The following is a 15,485-nucleotide window of genomic DNA, read 5'->3' on the forward strand; positions in this document are numbered from 1 at the left end:
CTTTTGTTAAATCTCGTTGTTTTCTATGAGCAATTACACCAACAAAGATTCACAAAATCACCTGTTCTCACTTTTTAAACACTATTAAAATATATAATTTAACTTATTTATTAAAGAAAAACATAGTTTTATCAACCTAAGATAGATTATTTTGTTATTAAAAAGAAGTTGTCAATCTTTGCGAGCTGAAACGCGAGATTCCAAAATAGCTATAGTGCTGCCACTGTATTAGTATTTCGTAATAATTCACTTTTCCTTATGAGATGTGTGCACTGTTCAATGCTTTTCGGTATCTTATTTCGTTTAACATATATATAAATAAAGAAAATTTTTAATAAAAAATCGCGCGATTTTTTATAGAAAATTTTGGCCTGCGGCGCTTTTTCAATAAATATCAATACTTCTATAAATAATGAAAATTTTTAATCACATCGCAAATCGTAAAATCGCACATTTGACACTCCATGACGCTTACTTTTAATTAAAGCTAAAATAACTGTAAACCATAAAAGTAGCGCTGCCATGGTATAGCGAAATTTGCTATTATATTTTGGATACAATATCTTATTTAGATGAAAGTAAAAAGAAGAAGAAGAAGTGTATAGTGTAAACTGAGTATAATAGCGCAAATGAAATGTGAAATAAAGTGGCAATACCAGCGATTTGAGGTTATAATAATTTTAGCAGGCGCAAAGTTTGTTTACTCTGTTTTATTAACGAAATATATAAAATAAATAATAAAGAAGAATAAATGATAAATAAGAATAAATGATTTCTTCTTCTTCTTATTTGGCGCTGTAACCGCCTAAGCGATTTTGGCCGAGTCCAAAACAGCACGCCAGTCATTTCTCTTCTGTGCTAACTGACGCCAATTGAAAATGCCAAGTGAAGCCAAGTCCTTCTCCACCTGGTCTTTCCAACGCAGAGGAGGCCTTCCTCTTCCTCTGTTACCAGCATCGCGGCCCGTGTTGAATATTTTCAGAGCAGGAGCGCTTCTGTCCATCCGAACGACATGGCCAAGCCAGCGGAGCCGCTGAATTTTAATTCGCTGCACTATGTCTATATCGTTGTAAAGCTCATACAGCTCATCGTTAAATCGTCTGCGATATTCGCCATCACCAACGCGTAAAGGTCCGTAAATCTTTCGCAGAATCTTTCTCTCGAAAACTCCAAGAGCCGCCTCATCAGATGCTTTCATTGTCCATGCTTCCGCGCCATACACCAGCACAGGCATGATGAGTGACTTATAGAGTGTGATCTTTGTACGACGAGAGAGGACTTTACTTCTCAATTGCCTACTCAGCCCAAAGTAGCACTTGTTGGCAAGAGTGATTCTCCGTTGGATTTCAAGGCTGACATTATTATTGGTGTTAATGCTGGTTCCCAAATAAACGAAGTCGTCTACTTTTTCAAACCTGTAACTGTCAACAGTTACGTGGGTGCCAAGATGCGTATGCTCTGACTGTTTGTGTGCTGACAGGAGACCACCAGACCCATTCGCTTTGCTTCTCTATCCAATCCCGAGAAGGCAGAACAGACGTAGCCCTTGTTTTTACCGATAATATCGATGTCGTCGGCATACGCCAGCAATTGTACGCTCTTATAAAGTATTGTGCCTGAGCGGTTCAGTTCTGCGGCTCTTATTATCTTCTCCAACATAAGATTAAAGAAATCACACGAAAGGGAGTCCCCTTGTCTGAAACCTCGCTTGGTATCAAACGGCTCGGAGAGGTCCTTCCCTATTCTGACGGAGCTGGTGGTATTGCTCAACGTCATTTTACACAGCCGTATTAGTTTCGCGGGGATACCAAATTCAGACATCGCGGCATAAAGGCAACTTCTCTTCGTGCTGTCGAAAGCGGCTTTGAAATCGACAAATAGATGGTGTGTGTCGATCCTATTCTCGCGGGTCTTTTCCAAGATTTGGCGTATTGTGAATACCTGATCTATGGAGGATTTTCCAGGCCTAAAGCCACACTGATAAGGTCCAATCAGCTCGTTGACGGTGGGCTTCAAACTTTCGCACAATACGCTCGATAAGACCTTGTAACCTATGCTTAGAAGGCTAATTCCGCGGTAGTTGGCGCGTATGGCGGGGTCGCCTTTCTTGTGGATTGGGCAGAGCACACTTAAATTCCAGTCGTCGGGCATGCGTTCATCTGACCATATTCTGCATACGAGCTGATGCATGCACCTCATCAGCTCCTCGCCGCCGTACTTGAATAGCTCGGCTGGCAGGCCGTCAGCTCCAGCAGCTTTGTTGTTTTTCAGCCGCGTAATCGCTATTCGTACCTCGTCATAGTCAGGCGGTGGGACAGCTACTCCATCATCATCGACTGGGGACTCGGGTTCGTCTTCCTCACTACTTTCAGCGCTGCTACCATTCAGTAGGTTATAAAAGTGTTCCCTCCACAATTTAAGTATATTCTGGACATCGGTCACTAGGTCGCCATTGTTGTTCTTACAGGAGTTCGCCCCGGTCTTGAAACCTTCCGTAAGTCGCCTAACCCTCTGGTTCGGGCGTTCTTCCTGTCGGCCAGCATCTCAAGCTCTTCGCACTTACGTATTTCGGCCTCTCTCTTCTTATTGCGGCAAATACGTCTCGCTTCCTTCTTCAGTTCCCTATAACGGTCCCACATGGCTCGCGTTGCGCCCGATCGCAGCGTGGCCCTGTAGGCGGCATCTTTTTTCTCTGCGGCTTCTTGACATTCCTCATCGTACCAGTTGTTCTTTCGGGCTCACTGAAATCCAACTACTTCTTCGGCGGCGGTACTTAATGATCGGGAAATGTGGTTCCACTGCTCGCGTACGTCGGATTGTTGAAGAGTGCTCTCAGAGAGCAGGTGTGTGAGTCGAGTGGCGAATAAATTGGCCGTCTGTTGTGATTGCAGCTTTTCGACGTTAAGCTTTCCTTGCATTGTTGGGCGCACATTTTTTGCTGCACAGAGGCGGGTGCGTATCTTGGCTACAACAAGATAGGTCCGAGTCGATGTTTGGCCCTCGGAGTGTACGTACGTCCAAAACGCTTGAAGCATGCCTTCCGTCTATCACAACATGATCGATTTGGTTTCTCGTTTTTCGATCTGGAGACAGCCATATAGCTTGGTGGATGTTCTTATGCTGGAACCTAGTACTACATATTACCATATTTCGTTTCGTCGTGGAGGCTGAATTTTCCGACAGTGGCGCCAAAGATCCCTTCCTTGCCCACCTTGGCATTAAAATCGCCAAGCACGATTTTGACATCGTGTCGGGGGCAGCGCTTATATGTACGTTCCAAGCGCTCATAGAACAGATCCTTGGACGCCTCATCCTTCTCTTCCGTCGGGGCATGGGCGCAGATGAGCGAGATGTTGAAGAATCTAGCTTTGATGCGGATTGTGGCTAGGCGTTCGTCCACCGGGGTGAACGCCAGTACTCGGCGACGGAGTCTCTCTCCTACCACGAATCCAACACCGAATTTGCGCTCCTTTACGTGGCAACTGTAGTAGACGTCGCAAGGCTTCACGCTTACTTTACCTTGCCCCGTCCATCCCATTTCTTGGATGGCGGTGATGTCAGCCTTTGTCTTCCCGAGGACATCAACCAGCCGGGCAGAGGCACCTTCCCCATTAAGGATCCGGATATTCCAGGTGCATACCCTTTAATCATAGTCCTTTATATGTTTGCCGTGGTCGTCATCAGAAAAATGGGGTCTCATCCGAGGCTGTTTGCTTCTTTTCATTGGGCGGGGAGGATGGTTCCGTGCGCAGAAGTGGAAAACTTTTGACTGCCATTCACCTGGGAGTGGCCAGAAGCGATTCTAGTGCGTACGGTTCAAATCGCAGCTCACAACGTCCGGATATTTATATCCACGTATCCTCTGGGTAGCAACCAAACACCCGTTTGGGAGCGAGCAAAAGTGAGAAGGCGTAAAACTTCGCGTGCGCTGGGTTTGGGTCCCGCCACGTTAAAACCCCGCCCAATGAAAAGAAGCAAACAGCCTCGGAATAAATGATTTGGTTTGCATAAAATAATAACCGGAAACGTTTTAGTAGTGTTTTAAAAGTGGAAACTGGTGATTTAGTGCATTTTTGACGTGGTAATTGCTCATAGAAAACAACGAAATTTAACAAAAGTTTTTTGTTCATAACTTTTTAATGGTTAATAATATTACTCCCCCCCTCCGGATTGTTATTAGGGGGGCGAAACGCGTCGTTTGGTACCCCTCTTGACTTTTCCGCACCTTTCTTAGGGGTTGTTACCCCACCCTAGAGAATTACCAACATTTTCACAAACTGGAAAAATTTAAGTTCAAACATGTAAACAAAACACTGAATTGTTGTCATTTGACGCAATCGCATAAGCAAAATTGAGAGTTGAGCTACTTTGTGCGGCACCGTCACCGTCGTCTTGTTCATGTAACTTACTCCATACACATACACCGAATCAGCTTTTTTTAAAACTGCCGGTGACGTTGACGGTAACGCAATGGACGTCATGTACTTTCATTTTTAAGCTGAAATTAGTCAAGAACGTAAACCTACCGGTACGTAAACCCGAGTCAGCTGACAAGATCTGTCTTACCAAAGCGCCATGTAAATGAAAACTCAACACCGCAGCATTTTTCTGTAGTTGTAGCCCGTAGCGCAGAAATCTGCGGAATTTAGATTTTTCCGTGTCAGCTGATTTCTCCTTCTTTAGATGGTTGCCACTTCGTCAGTTTTGCAGATGGTAAAAAAGTTATAAGTTCCTATTCGAAATATGTTTCAAATATTTGAAATTTACTATTAAATAAGGTTTTTGTTGAAAACTAAGTAGTTTATATTTAGTTACAATCTATTATAGCACGAAAAATTGTGGTTGAAAGGGTAAGTTTATGAAAAGGCATTGAAGAGTGGCAACAGTGTAGTAAGCAACACTGAGGGCTCCAGTAATCGACAAAATTCTGCGTATACAGACTGCTGTGGATATAGTTCCACTTACGAATACGCTTTATTTATTCAAAATTAAACTCGTACAATATTTTCTATTTATCAAAAACAAGTTATAAAAGTCACATATATAAATGTAAGGATACCCAAGGAACTCGCGATCGTCTCGGATGATTTCCAGCAGCAAAAGAGAAAGAAAGCAAAAAAGGAGCAACGCTAAACGAATAAGCAGAGTTGCATTTTTGTCTTGCTGGATTTGGTGTTGCCACAATACTCCCTCCAGACTTCTAAAGAGCGTAGCGTGATGGAAGTCTGACTGTTCGTCCCAGCCTTGTCTTTAAATTTGTCGAAGTAGGTTGTTTCTCTTCAGAATCAGTCGTCTGATGTTTAGTTCCTGATGCGGGCACTAGTTGCACTGGATGTTGCGCTTCTTCCGGAGAGTGGCTAACAAAGGCAGGTTTAATGCGATCTATAGAAACCGTGACAGATTTGTTGTTGATCTTGAGCACGTAGGTTTTAGGAGCTCGACTTTCAACTTCGTAAGGGCCGTTGTATGGTGGAGTTAATGCAGGCTTTGTCGTTGCGCACAAAAACATGTGTAGCTGTTGCCAACCCTGGTAACATAAACGGCCTACGGTTGTCGTGATGAGATGTACTCGTGGGCTGGAGCTCATGCATATGATTCAACAATTTCTGAACAAACTCAGATTGTGATGTGCTCTTACGTGTCTCACACATGTCACCTGGTAGTCTGATCGATGTGCCATAGACGAGTTCAGCAGGCGTCGCTTTGATGTCTGGCTTGTAAACAGATCGTAGACCCAACAAGATCAATGGAAGCTGATATGACCAGTTTGTAGAATTGCTGCACATGATTGAGGCCTTAAGTGTTCGATGGAACCTCTCAATTATACCGTTTGCCTGAGGGTGGTATGCTGTCGTCCGTAAATGTTGAATGCCAAGTACTCGAGAGAGTTCTTGGAAAAGCGTTGACTCAAACTGTCGACCTTGATCAGTAGAGATCCGCAGCGGTACACCGAAATTCTTAATCCAACCATTTAACAGTGCCAGGGCCACCGTATCAGCGCTGACGTCTTCCAGAGGGATTGCTTCTGGCCATCTAGAAAAGCGGTCGATTATGGTTAAGCAATACTTGTAACCATTGGATGGTGGCAAAGGCCCAATAAGGTCGATGTTTATATGGTCAAATCGATGTGATGGCAGGCAGTACTTTTCGAGTGGTGAAACTACGTGCCTACCCACCTTTGCGCGTTGGCATGGTATGCAATGCGACACGAATTTACTCACGTCTGCTTCCATGCATTTCCAAACAAAATGTTGTTTGATGAGTCGTGATGTTGCTCTCTTACCGGGATGTGCCAGGTTATGAAATTTCGCTAAAACTTTCTCTCGTTGTTCCGGTGGCACATATGGGCGTGCTGCGCTTCCAGAGACATCACACATTATAGAAGTTTCCGTCGATGGTAATTTGACTAATTTAAAACGTAAAGAGGTTTTGCCTGTATTTAGCATTTGTTGAAGCTCTTCACAGTTTAGTTGTTGTTTAGCCATCTCTTCGTAGTCAATAACGTCATCAGATGATATATTAAGCGCGTTTATGCGTGATAGCGCATCTGCAGTGATGTTCGTCGCTCCTGAAATGTGTACAATGTTTGTTGAAAATTGTCCGATAAAGTCGAGATGACGTATTTGTCGCGGAGATGCGTTGTCCTTCTTCAGAGTGAATGCAAAAGTGAGCGGCTTATGATCAGTGGCTATAGTAAACTCTCTTCCTTCTAACAGATACCTAAAATGTTTAATGGCACTGTAGATTGCGAGCAGATCCCCCCCCGTATGTGCTGTACTTGCATTGTGCGTTCGAAAACTTCTTGGAGAAAAACGCAAGCGGCTGAGGCGCACCTTCTATGATTTGATGTACCACTGCTCCCATGGCACTGTTACTTGCATCTGTACAGAGAATGATGTTTGCTGAGGGAGCTGGGTGAGCTAATAGTGAAGCGTTGGATAAGTCGTTTTTGCACTGTTGAAAATGATACATAGAGATTTCGTTCCAAACGATGAGTGATTTATCTTTCTTTTTATTACCACCAACAAGTGCGTTGAGGTGTTGCTGATGCTCGATAGCATGTGGTATAAACCTGCGATAAAAGTTTAACATGGCCAAGAACCGCCTTAACTCAAATGCAAATTTCGGCAAAGGGAATTTGATAATTGCCTCAACTTTTGCCGCAGTTGGGCTAATACCTTTAGGTGTGACCAAATGACCCAAAAATTCAATTTGAGTTGCACCGAAAACGCACTTCGCTGAATTAATAGTGAGGCGATGTTGTCGCAATCTTTCGAAAACAAGTCGTAAATGTTTAGTATGCTCTTCTTCTGATGCTGATGCGACACACACATCGTCGATGTAACAAAAAACGAAGTCAAACCCGCGCAGAGCCTCGTGCATATACCTTTGAAAGGTCTGGTCAGCATTTCGAAGACCAAAGGGCATGCGTAGAAATTCGAAGAGCCCGAAGGGTGTAGTGACTGCTGTTTTGGGCACGTCTTCTTCAGCAACCGGGATTTGGTAGTACCCCCGGTATAGGTCGATTTTTGAAAAAATCGATTTACCGTGTAAGTAGCAGGTGAAATCCTGAATATGTGGCAGCGGGTAACGATCGGGTAGTGTCTGCGCATTGAGTGCCCTGTAATCGCCACAGGGTCGCCAAGAATTATCAGCTTTTCGCACGACGTGGAGAGGCGAGGCGTAAGGGCTCTTTGACGGTCGACAAACGCCAAGCTTCATGAGATATTGGAACTCCTCCTTAACTGCTTGGTATTTGTCTGGTGTTAACCTTCGTGGTCTGGAAAATACAGGTTGGCCTTCTGTTTCGATAAAATGAGTCACTTTGTTGTTGCTGACGTCGGCCCCGAAGGTTTTATGGCACTGTGTAATGTCGCTAAATTCACGCAGTAGCTCAGCATATTTACAATTAGTGTCGTAAGTTGTAATTGAATATTGTTGCACATTGACTGCGGATATGGCTCGACTCTTCAATTTAGTCTGCCCATCGATGATAGTCGAATTGTGAACATCTACCAGGATGTTGAATTTGCTTAAAAAATCAGCTCCTATAATGTTGTGCTTGGTTTCGGCCGCGATAAACGTCCATTCGAATGGCCTTCGGAGTCCTAAGTCAATATTTAGGCGTATAGTACCAAATGTCTTGATTTGGGAATTGTTGGCTGCGAATAATTGAGGTGTTGATTGCGCCATGGATGAACGCGTAGTAGTATGTGCATTAACGACCGATATGTCGGCACCAGTATCGATTAAAAATCGCTTGTTTGATTTGCGATCGAAGATGAAAAGTCTGTGAGTTGTACTACTGTGATTAATGCAGCCTTGTTGGTGCGATGATTCGACAGCAGTAGCTGCAGATGCTGCCGACGGCATTAGTTTTTTGTTGATTTATAGTTGCACGGTGAATTACATTTCTGCGCTTGGTCGCTGAATCGCTTGTGGTACCAACAGATAACTTGCTGGGAGTTGGACGAGGTGCGCATGGCGCCTTTGTTACGACTGTGAGAACGAGATCTGCGATTGCTATCCCGCTTAGTGCTCGTCTCTATGCGTGAAAGAGCCCGTTCAATGCGTTCAATTCGGCTTTCGATCGACGAATTGCTACCACAAGGCGTTGTCGTGTTATTCACGGTCTGGTCTTGGGGGTTGCGGGCAGTGACTGCATCCACTGAGTTCGCGCGTACTACGTCAATTATCTCGTCAGCTATTGACGCTAGTTGTTCCAGCGTCATTTCTGGATTACCCTTGTCTATGCCGGTGATGACTGCCCGTGCTGATACAGGTAACTTTTGCAGCCAAAAATCTTTGATGAGTTGCTTGTCGGATGTAACTCCAGTTCGCTGAAGTTGTGTTAACATATGACTTGGCTTTTTGTCGCCCAGTTGAATACCGGAAGTCAACTGCTCCAGGCGGGCAATCGGCGAAACGGAAAATTTGCTCAAAATTGTCGTGCGTAACGCCTCGTACTTACACTTTGCAGGTGGGTTCCGTACGACATCAAATGCTTGCTCGTGAAGACGTTCATCCATATACATGACTGCTATGTTGAATTTTGTGTTGTCGCGTTGATCTTGGTTCATCTTTCCAAAGTTATTGATCCCAAAGAATGCTTCAAGTCGAGTGAACCATGATTCGATGCTCTGCAGGGAGAACCCGCTTAGCTGCGGTACTTGCACTCGTGCTGCGAAACTGTTTACGTCGGTGGTTTCCGTACCGTGACCAAATGGCGTGGCAGGAGCAGGTGCCGGTGGCGCGGCTGGATTATTGACGATAGCATTGTCAACGTCTTCACCGTCCGTTGGCATGGTGAAGTATTGATTGTTGATGTACTCGGCTATGTAATGTAAAACGCGGTGGCTAATGAAGTACAGCAATGGTGAGTAATGGCGGAGTGCTAAATCAAATCTTTGTAATTTCTGTGCACGATGGAACGCGTGTGAATATGTTGCGCCGTGATAGTGCACAATCAGGTGTTGGGACTAGAGATGTGAAGTAGTTGTGAGTAGATGAAGGCAATTTCAGTCTTCACAAATAGTTCAAAGAAGAAACTAGCGTGGTGCTCTCGTCTTTGGCCCAACTGTAGTGGGAACCTTCAATGTGCGATTGACAGGACATAAACTAATGTGCCGGATGCGGTTGGAACAGACGGCCGACCAAGCTGTGCACAGAATTTAACGTTGGGTAGCGATGAATAGCTGATGCAGATGGATATAATAATGCTGGCGCCAGTAAGATTACGGCGCACCCACTAATTTGAGGTTATGTTCGCGTGAACTTATGTAGCAATGCTGAGTTTTCGGGGTCACCAATATGTGGATATAGTTCCACTTACGAATACGCTTTATTTATTCTAAATTAAACTCGTACAATATTTTCTATTTATCAAAAACAAGTTATAAAAGTCACATATATAAATGTAAGGATACCCAAGGAACTCGGATTTGGTGTTGCCACACTGCATTTAAGTATACGTTCTGCGTTGTCGACTAATCTCAGCTTTAAACTATGGAGTAAAAAGTATCGGAATCGAATGGCAAAAGTATCGATATGGTAACTTATCATATCGATATACGTTTTCCTAGCCACATCAGTTTATAAAATTCAGACAATGTTGGCCGGCTTTTCATTTGCTATTGGTATTTTAATTTTGGTAATAAAATATATCTAAGAAAAATAGACTATACAAAACTTTCTATAATATGAGCGTAAAGCAGAGTTACGCAGTTAAAAATGTTTGAGAAAATTGTCAGCCGATCACTGGTTTTGTTAGTGGCGATTTCAAACCTTTTTTGTGATAATATAGCGACAGATTTAGCTGGTTCACCTCAAAGCTATTCTGTTACTACGCTTATCAATGCAAAGTGGGTACAGACACCCTTATATTTAGAAATAGCCGAGTATTTAGCGGATGAAAATCCCGCATTGTTCTGGGATTATGTTAATGCGGTACAAAAAGAACAAAAGTCGCTTAAGGAATATGGTAGGTTATGGAATTAACTTTGAACAACGCAATGTATTTATGTGTGAATCTTTTTAGCTTCAGAGTCAAATCAATATTTAGCAGCGATTAATCTTGTCCGGAATCGGCTAAGTGTACTTCAAGTACCCCTGCTTAAATTAGTGATATCTTTACATAGTCTAACGCCGCGGATTCAAACACATTTACAAATATCCAACGAAATATACAGTAGATCAAATTGCGATTCAGACACTTTTGTACAGATTGGAGATGAAGTAGTGTGTAACATTGATGAACTAAAGGAAAAACTCTACTCAAATAATTCTTTGGAGAGCATTGTAACGTACAGTTTCGATCATATTTACCCAGGCCTAGAAAATCAATCACGAACTATTATTCTATATGGTGATTTTGCATCTCGTTTATTCTCGTCATATCACAAAATTCTGTCGGAAGAAGCGGTTGCTGGAAATATTCGCTACATTGTCAGACATTTCATCTTAGTTAATCTAAATGACCGGCACGTACGTTTATCTGGTTACGGTGTAGAGCTTCATCTTAAATCAACTGAATATAAAAGTCAAGATGATGCGCCCAAGGCAACAGACGACAATGTAAAAAATAACACAGTAGATGACGTTGCAATTGAAGGTTTTGACTTCAAAATACTAAAGCATCGTTTTCCTAGTTTGTCTCATCCTTTAGATCAACTGCGTTATAACTTGTTAAAAGTTAATGAAGAAATCTCGCAATTAAAGGCTTGGGAATTTCAAGATCTTGGCTTGCAGGCTGCCGCTGCCATATCTGAGGTGCAAGGAGATGAAGCTCTTCAAATTCTACAATTCGTAGCTCATAATTTCCCTATGCAAGCACGCGCCCTTCTTAATCATAAAGTATCCGATGCACTACGTGCCGAAATCAAACATAATATTGATGTTTTTGGACGCAGTCTAAATATTATGCCCCCGGATGGTGCACTATTTGTTAATGGTTTATTCTTTGACGCTGATACTATGGATCTCGGTACTTTAGTAGAAACGGTGCGCAATGAAATCCAGGTTCTCGAGACTTTGCACAGGAATAATATACGGGGTTCTCTAGCGACATCGCTCTTCGCCTTGGATCTTTCTGGCGCTTCAAACAAAGAGTTTGCAATGGATATTAGAGACACGGCAGTAATGTGGGTAAATGATATTGAGACGGACTCGCAATACCGCAGATGGCCATCAAGCGTTATGGATTTGTTAAGGCCTGCTTTCCCAGGAATGCTACGAAATATTCGTAAAAATATTTTCAATTTAGTTCTAGTAGTGGACCCTTTGGATCCATCAAGCCGTAATATTATTAAATTAGCAGAGAGTTTTATTATCCACCAAGCGCCTGTCAGGCTGGGTCTTGTCTTCGACATACGGAGGGCTCAAAAGGACACGGCTAAAGACTATCAATCAATTATTTGTGCTTATAACTATGTTACACAAAATAAGGATGGCAGATCAGCTCTTAGTTTTTTAACTGATGTATTCGCGACTGTCGATACCACGGAACGTGTACGCCATCAACATATCCGAAGTCAACTAAAAAAATTGTTTAGTAATTTTTATGGCAGTAACATTGATGATATTCTAGGAGAAGACTCCGATTATGAGTATGGTCAACAATTGTCCGAGGAGTTCATTGATCGTTTAGGTTTTGTTGATTCCCCTCAAGCATTACTTAATGGTGTACCTATGCAACAAAATTTATTATCCTCTGATAGTGAATTCGAAGAAGCGATATTTTCAGAAATTATTCAACAGACTAGCATTTTTCAGAAAGCGGTATATAAAGGAGATTTAACAGACTCTGATTCAGTCATTGATTACTTAATGAATCAGGATCATGTAATGCCACGCTTAAACCAACGCATTCTTAGTATTGAAGCCTCTAAATTTCTCGATTTTACTGGAAATGAAAGCAAAGATTTAACGAACGTGCGGGGTCTGGGCCAACTCTCAAATCGAGATATGACTGCGACCCTTTTGACTAATTTAAAATACTTTATCGGTAAACATTCAACCGAAAATATTGGTAACGCTAAACTACACTTCTTAACTATTTGGGTCATTGCTGATATTGAACAAACCGAGGGTCGGGAGTTATTAACGAATGCTCTGAGATTCGTTAAATCTGGAAGTAGTGTACGCGTAGGATTTATCCCAAATTCAGAAGGCTCGAATCTTTCAGATAAACACAATTTGAATCGTCTTGTTTGGGCTGCTGCACAAACTCTACCGCCTCTGGAAAGCACAGACTTGGTTTTGAAATTGCTCAAGGACCCTACATCAGCTCATGATATTCCAGATGCAGTCAACGATGTTCTATCTTCAACTGAACTACATATGAAGATGTTGAGGGTATATGTACAACGTGTCTTTGGATTACATAAGTCTGGTCGCTTAGTGGTTGGAAATGGAAAAATATTCGGCCCGTTGTCTCCAAAGGAGCAGTTTAATATCGACGACTTTGGTCTGATTGAGAGACTAAATACATTCCAGTACGGCGACAAAATCCGAAAAGTAATACAGCAAAACGGCAATATTGACGGGAGCGGCGATGAACTCCCGATAACTAGTGATACATTACTTAAACTTTACGCAAGCCTGGTGCCCAGGCAATCCAAGACTCGCTTTAAGATACCAGAGGATATTAAGAAAGACAATTCCGTAGTCACATTAGCCCCCAAACAATCATGGTTGCCGCATTTTGATATTTCGGCAGTAATTGATCCAGCTTCTCGAAGTGCCCAGAAGTTGGCACCCATTCTTATTCTATTGAGAAATATTCTCAACTGTGATATGCATATATACTTAACCCCAGTCGGCCAACATAGTGATATGCCGGTAAAGAATTTTTATCGATATGTATTAGAACCAGAGGTACTATTTCAACCTAATGGTAAGTTAGCTGAGGGCCCATTCGCGAAATTCACTGGCTTACCTGTCAATTCGTTGCTTACCCAAAATTTACAGGTGCCTGAAAATTGGCTAGTAGAAGCTGTTCGTTCCGTATATGACTTAGATAACATTAAATTGAGTGAAATCGGTGGACCTGTCCATAGCGAATATGAATTAGAGTACTTATTATTAGAGGGTCATTGCTTCGATTCAGGCTCCGGTGCTCCTCCGCGTGGACTCCAAGTCACACTGGGAACGCAAAAGACACCTGCCATTGTTGACACCATAGTTATGGCAAATCTTGGCTATTTTCAACTCAAAGCAAATCCTGGTGTTTGGGAACTGCGCCTTCGACAAGGAAAGTCTACGGACATTTACGATATTACCCATGCTGACGGAACAAATACCATTCATCAAAATCACCTAACAAAAGTCGTAATTAGTTCTTTGAGGTCACATGTGATAAAAATGCGAGTGACGAAGAAACCCGGAAAACAAAATGCCGATTTACTAGGTGATGACGAACACGAGACGAATTCTGGAATATGGAGCTCCATTGCTAATTCATTTGGTGCTGGCACTACCGCCTCAGCATCTGGTGAAAATAACTCGGGCGACTCGGATATAATAAACATTTTTTCTGTAGCTTCTGGTCATTTATATGAACGACTTATGCGAATTATGATGATATCAGTTTTAAAGCACACAAATTCGCCAGTAAAATTTTGGTTTCTAAAAAATTACCTATCACCTCAGTTTACAGATTTTCTTCCACATATGGCGAGGGAATATGGTTTTCAATATGAGCTGGTGCAGTATAAATGGCCGCGCTGGTTGCATCAACAAACAGAAAAGCAGCGTACGATTTGGGGTTATAAAATTCTGTTTCTGGATGTTCTTTTCCCACTAAACGTTCGCAAAATCATTTTTGTAGATGCAGATGCCATTGTGCGCACTGATATCAAAGAACTGTACGACATGGATTTGGCAGGTGCCCCATATGCCTACACGCCTTTTTGTGATTCTCGAAAAGAAATGGAAGGATTCCGTTTTTGGAAACAGGGTTATTGGCGGAGCCATCTTATGGGCCGCCGATATCACATATCCGCTTTGTATGTTGTTGACCTTAAACGGTTTCGTAAAATTGCTGCCGGTGACCGGTTACGAGGTCAATATCAAGCGTTGAGTCAGGATCCAAATAGCTTATCAAACTTAGACCAGGATTTACCGAACAACATGATTCATCAGGTAGCCATTAAGTCACTACCGGAGGAATGGCTGTGGTGCCAAACGTGGTGCAGCGATAGTTCCTTTAAAAGAGCTAAAGTTATCGATTTATGCAATAATCCTTTGACAAAAGAGGCGAAACTTACAGCTGCGCAGCGTATAGTACCAGAATGGAAGAACTACGACCAAGAAATTAAAAGATTAATGACACAAATAGAGGATCATGAAAATAGTGACCACTACGCGCAAGACAACGCGAATATACTTCCTAAAACTTCAAGAAACGAGGAGAGCATTCAACATGAAGAATTGTAGTTTAATTTCCGCTCCGTCTTGCTATATAAATAGGTATATCCTTTTACCTCGATTAATGTAAACTAAAAAAGGTGAAAATTTTGTTTTAAATAAAAGTGATTAAGTTTAAACCCACAACTAAGTTTTAATGACAGTTTATACAAAAATTGCATATTTTATACATAAGTATGTATGTACATTGTCTTACTTAATATCAAAAAACATCAGCTAACTAAAATTTAGAAACTATTTATAGTCACAATTTAACTGAAGTATTTTTGAAGAGTTCCTTGCTCGTACATTTTTTTAACATCTGTGCCGCCTCCAATGAATTTTCCGTTTATGAAACATCTCGGCACCTTAAAGAAATAAAAAAAATTATATTTTAATCGGATAACTATATTATCTTTCTTATATCTATATTACTATTTTGAAAAGCGACGCTTATTCCTGTAGACTAGAGTTGGGCTTTCTAAGGACGAGGCCACGCAATGAGCGGCAAACCGGCGAGCGGCTGATAGGAAATCTACATGAGGCGATTTTGCGTTCAACTCACGCAGGGTTGCACGAAA

The 15,485-nt window shown here is 42.2% G+C and overlaps 3 protein-coding genes across 3 annotated transcripts in view; 1 reads left to right on the forward strand and 2 right to left on the reverse strand.

The window, feature by feature from the left end:
• Nucleotides 1–8,372: 8,372 nt before the first annotated feature.
• LOC118739782 lies at nucleotides 8,373–9,305 on the reverse strand. Its single transcript, XM_036471291.1, has one exon. The coding sequence runs from the start codon at nucleotides 9,303–9,305 to the stop codon at nucleotides 8,373–8,375; it is 933 nt and encodes a 310-aa protein (XP_036327184.1).
• A 792-nt stretch (nucleotides 9,306–10,097) lies between these two features.
• Nucleotides 10,098–15,048, forward strand: LOC118738695 (UDP-glucose:glycoprotein glucosyltransferase). Its single transcript, XM_036469606.1, has 2 exons — nucleotides 10,098–10,480; nucleotides 10,538–15,048. Exons 1-2 carry the CDS (start codon nucleotides 10,231–10,233, stop codon nucleotides 14,932–14,934), a joined length of 4,647 nt encoding a protein of 1,548 aa, XP_036325499.1. The 5' UTR covers nucleotides 10,098–10,230; the 3' UTR covers nucleotides 14,935–15,048.
• Nucleotides 15,039–15,485, reverse strand: part of LOC118738696 (glutaredoxin-C4-like) — an 81,554-nt gene continuing 81,107 nt past the window's right edge. Inside the window, exon 3 of the mRNA XM_036469607.1 lies at nucleotides 15,039–15,272. Coding sequence (XP_036325500.1) covers nucleotides 15,177–15,272 — 96 coding nt within the window. The 3' untranslated portion in view covers nucleotides 15,039–15,176. The remainder of the gene's footprint in view (nucleotides 15,273–15,485) is intronic.

Source organism: Rhagoletis pomonella, unplaced genomic scaffold (assembly GCF_013731165.1).
Source record: "Rhagoletis pomonella isolate Grant_MI unplaced genomic scaffold, Rhpom_1.0 Rhpom_scaffold_00005, whole genome shotgun sequence".
NCBI lineage: Eukaryota > Metazoa > Arthropoda > Insecta > Diptera > Tephritidae > Rhagoletis > Rhagoletis pomonella.

Coding starts and splice junctions, on each gene's coding strand:
- LOC118739782 (XM_036471291.1), bottom strand. CDS start 9,305: ATGCCAACGGACGGTGAAGACGTTGACAATGCTATCGTCAATAATCCA.
- LOC118738695 (XM_036469606.1), top strand. CDS start 10,231: ATGTTTGAGAAAATTGTCAGCCGATCACTGGTTTTGTTAGTGGCGATT. Junction 10,481..10,537: donor AAAGTCGCTTAAGGAATATG/GTAGGTTATGGA, acceptor GAATCTTTTTAG/CTTCAGAGTCAAATCAATAT.